General features: G+C 34.2%; 1 protein-coding gene and 1 long non-coding RNA gene across 4 annotated transcripts in view; one reads left to right on the forward strand and one right to left on the reverse strand.

Annotated features, from left to right (window-relative positions):
* LOC127866819 (uncharacterized) lies at positions 1 to 7,744 on the reverse strand. The gene is made up of 3 exons (XR_008043117.1): positions 7,646 to 7,744; positions 7,175 to 7,420; positions 1 to 234 (listed from the first exon to the last, which is right to left on the reverse strand). It is a non-coding gene; the product is annotated as an uncharacterized LOC127866819 (long non-coding RNA).
* Positions 5,231 to 13,375, forward strand: part of LOC127866818 (nuclear receptor-binding factor 2-like) — a 26,336-nt gene continuing 18,191 nt past the window's right edge. Inside the window, exon 1 of one of the 3 annotated variants that reach the window (XM_052407641.1) lies at positions 5,231 to 5,262. Coding sequence is in view for 1 of the 3 variants with exons in the window: in XM_052407640.1 (XP_052263600.1) it covers positions 12,793 to 12,822 (30 nt within the window). In the remaining 2 variants the exon portion in view is untranslated. Of the gene's footprint in view, positions 5,263 to 12,715; positions 12,823 to 13,375 lie in introns of those variants that run through there. The other 2 variants (XM_052407640.1, XM_052407642.1) reach the window with 2 other exon arrangements.

Below are 13,375 nucleotides of genomic sequence, written 5' to 3' on the forward strand. Positions count from 1 at the left end.
TACAAACGCGTTGGTAAACAGTCATTGATCCGCCAGAGGACAGGCAAGCACCAGAAGTACATCCGTATATATAACACGTGTTTGAGGAATACATGAATGTTCTGCACCCCTGGTCATCAAAACATTCCCGGAAACAATGGCCAAGCGAGGAAGCGTAGGTAGAAGTTTGGTACATGAACCAGGTCGTCACAACATTTTGATTAATGTACTCATGTAAGATGAACTCCTCACAAACTGAAACAATATCCATAGATGTGGTCAGATCGCTGAAGTAAGAATACAGCCTCGCGTTATTTATTTGTATCGTATTAAAATAGCCATATTAAAAACATCCGTAATCAAAGCTCTGGTGTTTCCGACGAACATACTCTTCTCCGGCCGATGTTTTGATATGTTATGCTTTACGTTTTATAATATATATATATTTATTTATTTATTTATTTATTTATTTATATTTTATTTATTTATTTATTTATTTATTTATTTATTTATTTATTTTTTATTTATTGATTTATTTATATTTATACATAGTTTGTTCTTCTGTTCAAATGTCATTATTTAGTGTCATTGATCTTATGAAGTTACGCCCTTGTTAATACACTTGAGTTCAGGTTTGTATTGATTAAAAAAAATAATGTGATGACTTGAAAACATTCTAAGCAAGTTCACAATAAAAGTATTCATCCGTGACAGTTAAACCCTTTAGCATGAGGGTTATCTATAGTTTCATCTCTTTACACGTGGAAATGGTAAAAGGGAATATTCTTCTAAATTCCTTTCAATGTCGTCTTTTTAGGTGGGTTCTTACATGTACATCAGAAAAACATAACATTAATTAAAAAAATATGTATGGTTCATTTGAATATTCAGAAGCGCAACCACGCATTTTGGACAAGTGCAGGCTACCAACCCCTTACGCTAAAGCGTCCGATCGTCACTGATAAATGATTTTATCGTTAGCTTGCAACGAATGTAGTCGAATGATTACATCTTCAATTTGTAATGCAAATCTATGCTTACTAGTATGAGTGAAATATTCATGCTTGAGAAGTGTTGCGTTAAAAAAAGTCTCCAAGTGTATTAGACTGAATGATTTTGATGTTAACTGTTTGGTGTAAATTGATTCGCGTATTTGTTCAAAATTATCTTTTTTTTTTTAAGTTTGATGTCTCGAAGATTTTCATTTCTGTAATTAATAAAAACGATGCTTTTTCCCCAGGCTTGAACTTGACATATACAACCGAACTGCTTTGGTTTGTACATAAATTGTAACGACGTCTTCGTAATTCTCTATGGCAATAGTCTACATATATAAATTAATAATGTCTTCCATTGTTTGCATTGACCGTTCAAAGAAGTTGAACCCCCGTTGTATTCATGTGTTTGTGTTTGTTCGTATATACGCGTCTTTTCTACTGCTTTTTATTGTGCTTCTGATAGTTTGACATTGGTTATTAAGAACAAATACTGTGCCCCACGATATACTTAGGTTTCTCCCTTGTTAATGGAGTTAAATTAAAATTGTGTGTATATTCAAGGGCATTTTTCTCAATGACGAGAAATAATTGATACTTGGCTTATCTTGATTTCTTCGTGCCTCAGAAACGTATCATTCTGTTGGTTTTGTTTGTATCTAACCCGTTCGTTGTTAAATGGTGACTAAATCGAAAATACTGTGTAATTGCTAGGAAGTTTAAATTGTGGTGCTTTGTGGTTAATTTGTATATAGACGTAAATGTTTTGTGAAATACTCTTGATCAGGTACCTAATTCAGACTTCTTAAAATCTGCTTTAAATCACAAATTTTTCATGCGCCGTTTCAACGAAGTGGCCCCACTTTAATTTATGATTCTTGGCATATGCCTATTGTCCATGTGTTTATCTTTTCTAGATCCGTTTTATTTCTTACGGTTTTACAATTGATTATCGTTATGCATACATAACAACGTATACAATGAGTAGGTTTTTTCTTGAAAATGAGTGTGTGCTTTATACTTAATGCATAGGATGTTTGGTAAGCTAGAAATAAATCATATGTATGTATTGTTTAACTGAAGGGTATTGATATAAATTAAATTCGAACAGTAACTTTCTTAAGTAAATTTGTCATGTTGGGCCATCGTGCATTTGTTTTTACATAAGCATTTCTACATGGAGACGTACACAACTTTAACAGTATTTATGTATTCGTATTGTCCCTTGACCTACAAGAACAAGAAGTAAAAAGTTATATAAATAATATTTATTCGCTCAAGTATAAACTGTCCTATTCAACGCAAATGCTTTTTTCATTAGGGAACGCCGAAACAAAAAACCCAATGGCATAACCCACTCTACCTAGTCTTCTGTAACACCTAGACTCGTCCACTAATTAAAACCATTTCTCTCGTGCATAGGCGATCTTTCTCGAGCCGGTCGCATATCCGAGTAATTCGCTGGTTTACACAATTCTACATTCCACTCTCCCTCCCTCTTATTTACTTATTCTAACGCAATGCTTGCCAGATTTTTGTTATATATCAGTGTTGTGGAGTTCTTCAACCTTCCTTAAAAACCTATATCGTCATGGCTGGGACTTTGCAGCGTGCGGAACACCGTCAGTCTATCAAATGGTCTACATAGTACGACACGATCCTACGTAATTGACTGTACCAGTGTTGGAGAACCAATTATTTTGGTTATCGGCATATGGATGAACACCATTCACATTTGTCAGTGGGATAGACGTTATGTACTTAAATATCCCTCCGCTCTCGGGGGAACCTGTGTAATACAAATGATCCCAGCCATGACGTTATGTACTTATGTACATATTAATTAATGTGAAAAACGACTTATAAGACGATGAATATTTAATGTAAATTTTCCTTGTGCAAACGTTTTGCTTGTTGAAATTGTATAGAATACCATTTGTGAATTGAAAATGCTCAATAGGCCGACAAACTTATTGTGAAGCATTTAAATACATACTTGCTTTACCATAATTTGTTGACATTGCAATCAAATTTTACCTGTTTAAGGTCTTACATTATTGTTCTGTATATAAAAGAACCCATGTTGCTATTGAGTTCTTATATACTTGTTTCTGTTCCAATTTAATTGCATATCTGGCACTATATGTTCATAGAAATGAGATCACTTGTCATTATAGTTGTGGCAATTTGTATTTATATGACGATCAATTCCACGTACATATACATTTTGTACATATTCTAGCAAAATGTTTGAGTATGTGAACAGTTCACATTCAGTTATTTGCCATGTAAACTATTTTGTTTTTTAATGAAATTGCATGAACAATCAATGTACTTGGTTGAACAGGTTAGAAGAATGTTCGCTTAACGTGTTAAACGTTTTAACACGCTGTTTAAGTTCGCTGCCAATGCGTGCCCACGAAAACACGAACGAACGACGCATGTCATAATTGTTGTATCGGCGCGCATGTTGGTAGATCTTTTCGCCATTAAAACACGCAAGATCGACACAATTCTTTTCATATCTTTTGAGAGCAGAGTTAAATCTACACTACACTTAAATCTACAATCCACTTTCCAAAAGCATATTAAAACATTGTTAAATGTGTAAAGATAATTATTAGATGACACATCTCTTAAATATAAGGTTTCAATACTTGTATTTATTTTACAATATACACGAACATAATAAAACGTACCCATATAAATATAAACATGTATATAAAGAAATGAAAACGCGATACATTATTCTAACCAAAATAAATAAATGGTTCGACATTTACAAATAACGCATGTTCTTACATTTTAGCATTTGGCAAAGTGCAAAACTTTGTGAAAGGTTTATACATGTGCTTTCGTATCACAAACTAAACCCAAGAAACAGACAGTTTAAGTTTTGCATAACATTTAAAATTAGTAGTGAGCGTGAACTTAAGCTTCAAATTCACTAAAGCATACATTAGAAAACAAAGCAGTATAAACGAAGAAAGATGTCTTCAACATTATAAGGCGAGAAAGGACAACACTTCTGGCGAAAGTTTTAGAAATAACATATTGCTGTGAAAAAACAAAACAAAGACAGAGGTGTATGTGAAGAGGTAAGGAAACAACAAGGTATAGCAGACAAACTGCGCATGGAAGGATTAAGGTGAAAAGGTATACCGAATTTCATAAAAATACATTATTTAGTAAGCTCTAAGAGGTAACGTCGGGAACTGCGATGTATGTTTTATAACAATGTGAAGGTAAATATAAACAAGGTAACACAAACATAAGACATCATTCACAGCGAAAGCGAGATGGAATATTGATGTAAAAAAAAGAAAAACAACCAAAAGGATGGTTTGATGAGGAACGAGTGTTGAATCGTGTATTAATTATTCATCAGTTCTTTTAAAAGGACTATGAACTTAGATTATAATGTATGCTTAGTCTCACTTGTTTTGTAATGTTTTTCCAATGTCAGACGACCGTCCAGGGGAATATTACACATATCTACTTGACGTGTTCTTCGTTCACTGTTTATATTCGCGTTGTAGACTGTGAAGCATATTTCACTTAAAATAATGTTTATGCCGCGATATGCTGAATATTGTGTTTTGTAACCTATGGTTATGTTATGTACAGTATCCATGGGTTAATTTAGCCCTATGCCCTTAAATATGCAATTCATATGATTCCTGACTTGAGTAGCGAACGGCCATTCTACAAAAAAAGTGCTCGAGTGTTTCTACCTAATGACAAGAAAAAGTGCTCGAGTGTTTCTACCGCATGGCAAAAAAGAAGATTGGAGAGTTAGTTCTTCTTGAATGCTCTGAGCTTTTATTAGTACATACGTACAGCTCAGAGTTCTTCTTGGTAACCCAATTTTTAATGTCAAAAAAGTATGTCTCGCATATGTCTATAAAATTGAGTTCAATAAGCATCGTTACAAACACAATACCTGTTATCATCGACATGAATTAGCGAGTCATTTGTGGAAAAAACTCAAAACAAAAACTTTACACAATAACCGTTATCAAAAATCGTTATCGAAGGCCGAAGTTTTGAATTAACGATTCGATCTATCTTACGGAGGTTCCGGATAAAGTTGGTGAATTACGATTGGTTGATAAGACACGAGATCTTTCTCGCGGAGGATTCCGGAGAAAAACGATAGCGTACACGTGTATTTTCTAATTGGGAACACTCGTTTTTTTCCATTGCAAAAACTAACACATTTTCATGGACCGTTGACGTGTTTGAAACTTTAGACTAATACCATTACTATGCGAGCACACCATATCATGTAAGTAGTTTTAATTTGCGCATATTACCGATTAAAGTGCCGCCCGTAAACTGGGCGGCACGTTTCTATGAAATATATTGTTACCAGTTTAATTATTGCAACAAATTGTAGAGATATATATGTTCCATTTGAAAAGATTTTCATTTGTGTGTATTATGCGGTGTAAAATCTTGGATTTTAGTTGTCGATTTTTTTATTCACTATTAATTCGTGTATACGCGTATATATAAAGTAAAATATATTGAGTGCCAGTTTACTTTTTGGTATAACTTTGTTTCGCAATACTGCTGATAAGGTGAAGTGAACTGTTTTGTTATAAATATGGATCTAATGTCTTTATTACTTAGGGCCTTTAAGTCGAGGTTTTTGTCATAAGGGTATTTAGTTTTTAGTTTTATGTTTGAGTTAATCGATTCGTCTGAGTTAAGTGTTTCATTCCGTTGTGCAGGTCTGTCTAATTTTAATATATGTGTCTCTGCTTACCAGTTTCGTTTTGATTTTAGTTTTAGTAAGAAAACAGTTTCTGAAACATTGTTTTCGTTTGTAATAATGTCATTTAAGTATAATATCCCTGATTCGACCCAATTAGCGAACATAAATCATTTTCCTTTGTTTAAATGAATTTGTTACTCTACAATATTTGAGATCTTATATCAATAAACGTCGCGGATTTTCATTTCGGGTTTATATTGTTTAATTCTATGTAGTCGTTAATAAGGTATGCGTAGAAAGGTGGAATTGTTCTTTTGGGCACAGGTAAATAATTTTAACGAATCTAAATTCATTTTAAAGATTAATTTGTCATTTCCAAATTGGTTTTAAAAATAGCTTTGAAACATGTTTCCAATATACCTCTTCGTTATGACATAAAAGTGCAGTCCATCTAATGATGAAACATTTTAATAAGCTTCAAAGTCATGCATATCCATACCAACGTCAAGCTTCTTGCCAATTAATACTGATCGCTTGATTGATTGCTATTCCATAAAAAATGCAAAACATTTAGTTGATTTCGTTGATTCTTTTTTAGGAGTATATATTTTTCACCAAATATGCTTTTGTTGATGTTTATATCAACATGATCAACTGTTTTATAAATCAGTTTTAATCGGCTAAAATTGTCTTGTTGTCATCGGGTGTCTTTTAAATACTTTTGCTTGTTAAATAAACATGTTTTGTTTGTTTCGCTTAATAAGATCAATTTCGACGATTTAATTTACTTGTTCATGTGTAAGCAGGCATATTTAAAGTAATACAACATACGTATTTCTTCAATATTTTGGTGCTGGGTTAATCAAATATTAAAACATGTGAATCAGTTTCATTAACCTTTCAGGCGGCAATTGATTTTCGCCCGATTAGATGTTGTAATGAACAAACAAAAAATTTACTGGAAGTATGTATCGTCCCTTTATCTTAGCAGTTACTGTCGTAGTTTAAAGCCCACTTGTTCATTGCAATTCCTCCTAAAGCCTTATATTTCATAACAATAATTGTGAAAATTATGAAACATCGCCAAAGCTATCAGTTAGCAATTACTGTCAGTAAGATTTAATAGTTTGTATATTCCGTTACAGATCAAATTCTGTCGCTCGTTCAGCATGCATTGTGCGTCACACGATCGCATTTTAAATATTCCACAAATGTAAAAGTGGAATGAGATAACATAGATTGAAATATAACCGGCTGTAAATATGATTTATAATTTATAATGAAGCTCGCCGTGGCGTAATGGATATAATGTCCGCCTAGCGATCGGAAGGTCACGGGTTCGATACCCACTGTGGGAGCGTTTTTTAGATCTCCCCCATAGACACCAAGGAAACGGACTCGATAGCGTTTCATATAAGCTAAGGCTTGTTATGCAATTGAGCTTAAATAAATAGGTTACAAAAATATAATGTGCATTTACCTGAATTCGACGTTATCCAGGCCTGCCAGTCACCGGTATCAGATGAAAACATTGTGTTGTATGGTTGATTAACAAACGCTCTGCATCCCGAAGTAAGAGACCAGTGGACGGTAGAATAATTGCGAGCCCTATTATAACAATCGACTTCTCCATTAGAAAATACCACGTGGGTAGCATTGTCGTCGGCTTTGCAGTTGATGCATCTCTGTATTCCAGCAAAGGCGTGGACGTGAGTGGTCAAACACACTGAAAATATATTCTTCCATGACATATCTAATTAGATAGTTGGTGCATAAATACACTGATTAAATTACTAATACATCTACTTACTATCAGTGCATTAAGATTCATTCTTAAAAGGAAATTCATATTTGTCACATGATATATCCATATGTCAACATTAAGTATATGATATCATTTTATTAATAATATTGCTGTAGAAAAATATCCACAAAGGCCGCAACGTGATACCAATCGTATAAAGGGCGCTGATAGCTGCTATCATCTCCGTGTGTTCAGACATATCCCAATAACCAAGCGCGGTGGTTTGTGGCCTTTATAAGGCAGAAGATCGACCACGTGGGAGCGCTAATTATAGACGCTCCCATACTTGATACAAATACTTAAATAAGTCTCCTATATTATCTTATCAACATGTTTACATATCACGTATTTAGCGACCAAACTGTTTTACACCCAAATAACACACGTCATTAGTGTGGTTTTGTTTCAAAGCAGCCGTGACATTGATTTTAGATCAATTGAGCATACTCCAGGAACAAAATTAAGGAGTTTAAAATGTTTAAAGCCTATCCAGATTTCTTCTTTTACGGGTGTTTAAAAACATTCACTTTTATTTGATAAATACGAGTGTATTGGTGTATTGATTCATAATCGACTGAAATTCGGTTTATGTTTTCTTAAGGTAGGTTATATCAACAAAGCAACAAAAAAGAAATTGGTCTTTATTAAAATCGATTCACTGCGCATTATAGGGACACAATGAGGCTTGCTTGTCACGCAATAGACATTTTCTTTTACTTTGTTAATTTTGTTAATTCCTAGTTGCGAACAATTTGTACGCCGCTTCGCTCTTTTTGAAATAGGTTTTTGTAACCAACCAGGAACAACGTCACACAGTGAGTACTTGCAACCAGCCAGGAACAACGTAACACAGTGAGTTCTTGCAACCAGCCAGAAACAACGTAACACAGTGAGCACTTGCAACCAACCAGGAACAAAGTCACATAGTTATTACTTGCAACCAACCAGGAAAAACGTAACACAGTGAGTTCTTGAAACAACTACAAACAACGCCAAACAGTGAGGCCGTGAAACAAACCAGAAACAACGTAACACGTTGAGAACTTTCAACAAACCAGGAGCAACGTCACCCATAGATTACTTCCAATCAACCGGGAAAAACGTAATACAGTGACTACTTGCAACTAACCAGGAACACCGTCACACAGTGAGTACTTGCAACCAACCAGGAACACCGTCAAACAGTTAGTACTTGCAACTAACCAGGAACACCGTCACACAGTGAGTACTTGCACCCAACCGCACCCAACCAGCGTCACACAGTGACTACTTACAACAAACCAGGAACAACGTCACACAAAGATTACTTGCACTAAACCAGGAACAACGTCACACTGTGAGTACTTGCAACTAACCAGGAAAAACGTCACACATAGATAAATTGCACTTAACCAGGAACAACGTCACACATTAAGTGTTTGCACCAAACAAGGAACAGCGTCTCACAGTAAGAACTTGCAAACAGGCAGAAACTACGTCACATAGTGATTGCTTGCAACCAACAAAGAACAACGTCACACAGTGAGTTCTTGAAAACAACTAAAGACAACGCCACACAGTCATTTCTTAAAAACAAGGAGGGACAACGTCACACATTGAGTACTCGCAATCAACCAGGAACAACGTCACATGAAATCTGTCCGTGACGGGGCAAAGTTTAACGGTCGTGTTGGAAAGCATTGTTCACATCACTTTGGATAAACATACACAAGTTTTCATTTACAGAGAAGTGCGTATCAAGATGTTCAAATACAAACATCGAGTTTTATTTTATATCTGAATTGACTCGTAATGACGTCAAACTAAATAATTAAAAGTAAAAAACAAAAAAAACAAAAAACAAATAAAATATGGTGTATTTCCATTAACTCGACCGACCCTACTTGGTTGTGATGATCATAAATTTTCCTAAAGTTTTCAATGTTGAGATGTCGATGTGCTAAATTCATTAAAATAACTACACGTTTTATGATCATGTTTACTGTGTTAAATCGTGGTTTGCTGTGTTCAATCATAGTTTGCTGTGTTCAATCATGGTTTGGTGTGATCAATCATGGTTTGCTGTGTTCAATCATGGTTTGCTGTGTTCAATCATGGTATGCAGTGTTCAATCATGGTTTGCGGTGTTCAATCATGGTTTGCTGTGTTCAATCATAGTTTGTTGTGTTCATGTTTGCAAAATAAACTTTCAATTTAATTAAACTAAAAATGCAAACTAAAATAAGTAACATTAAATATAGAAGAACAGTAACTTGAGATTTGAAATATGGCATGTGTAAGTGACTATCAAAATGTGCGTCTCTTACTACCCTACTTGTTTGCGATGTTATTGGAAACATATGATATTTTGGCCTTTTAGATGATGCAGTGCAAGTTATTTTCCACAACACACAAATTAAAGTTCTTATAGTAATTGCGTATTGTGAAATTGATAGTTTTTTCCTGACTGAAACATTTTTTCTAATGTATTGATTATACTGACTTTACACAATGTTCAAACAGGTTGCCTGGTGCGAGTTAAAGCACGCGTAATTTCAGAACTATAATTACTACAGAAAACGCTTCAATTGTTAACCTTTTGCATGAAGAAAAATGTGAGACATGTGACGTGCTAGAATCATATTTTGATTAACATATACATTTTTCAACAAGTTGATAGAATGCATATAAAGAAATATGTAAAAATGCCTTATCGCTGTTACAAACAAATACATGGAATAATCAAAATATGTTTAACAATAATTTCATCATAGACAATGGAGTATCAGTAATGAAATTACGCAATTAACTTACACATAATTACCGTTTCTTACAAAAATAAAAAACCGATGTTGCTCCAGTTCGATCACACATTAAACGGATGTATCAAATTTAGCACCCTCACTAATGCAGTGCAGAACACGGAAATTGCCACATAAAACGTGCGTTTAAACGTATGAGAGTATGTCGTAACATTCACATTGTGTTAAAGTTGAACGGGTGATATTTGAAATGGTAAATGCTGCTAGCAAATAAATGTATCTAAAGATTTCTGTCTGAGATAGTGTGACTTAATTGCAAATTATATACGCTTTAAGATGATGCCAGAGAGACTTTTTGTCACACGTTTGACATTCTTTGGCGAAAAAACAAGTCTATTGTTTCATCATTTTTGTTTAGCTCTCGATTTATCCATATAGAATAAATGATTTTGAATAACAAAAAAATTTAAAAGCCAGGATTACCGGGGTCCATATTGAATCTTGATGATTGGATATAAACAACCTTAACCCTGCCCCTCTGAGAAGCACAGTGAAAATGGCTTTATGCATCCAGAATTAAAACATAACAGCATGCGAGTACCCGGTAACTGTGCAGCTATTCAACGACGACATTTTCCGTGTAAACTGGATTTTGGTTAATAAGATATTTCTTTTCAACATAAGCATAAAATACCATAAAAGCCGAAAGTGTCGTCCCTGAATAGCCTATGTGCACTGCACACGCTAATCTGGGACTACACTTAACGCGCATACAGTAATCTCAGATTTCCCAAACGCGGCTCAAATGGTCTACTCACGTGGCAATGAATGGCTCTTAGGCCATAAGCGTTTATGGTGTACTATTGTACTTCCCGTGAAATGAGGAAACGACTTGCGATACATGTTGTTTTGCACATATTGGTTCAGTTAGTTTATTTTTCAAAGCTTTATTTCATTACATATAAAGAGACGGATGTGTGGTACCCGAAAATTGTGTAGATTAGGGGAAATACTTAATGAAATAATTAATGCTATGACCATCTTTGTAAAAAGGGTGTGGCATCATTAATTGTTGTCAAAGTCATAGATTGAAACGTTAAATAATGTAGGTTTCTGATGTTGGCTATGCGATATGACATCTACATTCAACTCTGATTTCGGTTTTTACAGAGAAAGTTCTGAGCTGTAAATAAAGCTATACATGTTTGTTCCAATAAGGTTATAATGTGAATCTGGTTGCGAATACATGTATATGTCTGTATTGCGCATGCAAATACATGCCTGGCTCTGTATTTAGCTCTGATCGATTTCAGCCTTTTATTGCAAACGTATATCAGCCAACAGATTTCCGCAACAACCCCGTGCACAAGTAAGATAAGCATGAAGTGGAACTTACACATGATCGAGTACAGAGGTGGCTCTGAATTCAGCTCTGAATTTTCAGCCTCGAATTTACTTACTATGATAACCCCCATAAATTTCCGTATACTAACACAAACATGGAGTAAAATTGACCATAATACACTGACCAGTTTCTGTATACAGCTCTGCATTCTGCTCTACATTGACAGTTAATGAAAGTCTAGACACCGCATTATTGAGACAACCGTAAGAGAAATATTAAAAGAAACAGATCCGCCTTCGAATACAGAGTTGACTCAGTATTCATCTCTGAATCCAACTATTCTACAACCACCCGCCTGAAATATATTTCACACTGGTTTTGAAATTATTTATTTATTTATTTATTTTATTTAAAAATGGGGGAGGGGGAACACGTATCACTAATTATATTACTGCTAGTTTGCATAAACAAATTCACATATCCTGATGCAATATTTTCTTTAATAATAACGAAACATTTTGAGGTTGTTTATGGACGCCGGACTTATGAGGTAAAATAAACCTGCGAAATGTGTGTCTTTGAAATGTTCCGGTAAGTTTGTTTTATTGTTTTCGTTTTGTTATTTTTCTACACAATATTATTTAGCGCGCATCATTTTTAATCGTAATTGCTTTACATGTCAACATTTCTTGAGCTTGAACACATCGACATAAAACAGAATACCGGTAATAGAAGAATCCTTTATCTGAATATATTTGAGGATTTGTACATTAAATGCAAAAAAATTATAAAGTCATTTGGAACCTCTAGGCCTATATTTTTTCAGGCAGTCTATGTCTTTTTATCAAAATCTGTTTACAAATGGAATCTGAGGACCGCTGTGTTTTTCGCAATTGGAACCGAACAGCGGGTGTTTTTTAACTGACTCGGATGACGACGACGACTACTACTGCAACTTCTGCGTTTCCTAAAGGAAAGAGTGTAAAAAAAAATTATTATTAACACTCTTTACACTTGATAAGACACGATTTACAAATACCACGGAGTGTATATTGTAATCTAGAGTCCGTGCAAATACTAAAAATGCAGTAGAAATGTTAGTTACAGATAACCTCGTTGCAAATATTACTACAAATATTTATTTTAGTCGCCGCTTAAAAAGTATCAACGATAAACAAAAATATTTTCTCGTTGGTTTGGTTTAACCTATGAACAATATGGAGTCGCCACTGAATTTGGTACTGTATATATCAATATATTTTACAATATCTTAATTTTGTAAAGAATCGCTATACATTCTACATAACTTTTATTTACAGAAGGGTTTAACAATTCGGATATTTCTTTCGGATGTTAATTAAATTTAATTAAAGTTCTACGTAAATGATTACCGCATAGAAACATTATAAACTATAAAACGACTGTTACTGATCTATTTTATCTCGTTAAGTTAGTTTGTCTGAGATTGAAATGTCTTGTTAACATAAATTAAATAAAGCCTAGATATAAAATGACTTATCACAAACTCAAATTCAAACAAAACCCCAATTTTACCATATATAACAAATAATATCCCAAAAGCAGAAGGATATAAATATTGTTTTTTTGGCAATCAGTCCTTCAGTGTGTCACAAAATGATATAGGCCTATATCTCAGAAACTATGTAAGATATCAACATGAAAGTTGATGAAACTTCATATGTGATATCGATAGGGAAAGTCAGGGTTTTACAGGATGCGATATTCTGCATCAAATACTCATAAAATGCCAGTCAGGATCCATCATATTTG

This window comes from Dreissena polymorpha, chromosome 2 (assembly GCF_020536995.1).
Source record: "Dreissena polymorpha isolate Duluth1 chromosome 2, UMN_Dpol_1.0, whole genome shotgun sequence".
NCBI classification, from domain to species: Eukaryota; Metazoa; Mollusca; class Bivalvia; order Myida; family Dreissenidae; genus Dreissena; species Dreissena polymorpha.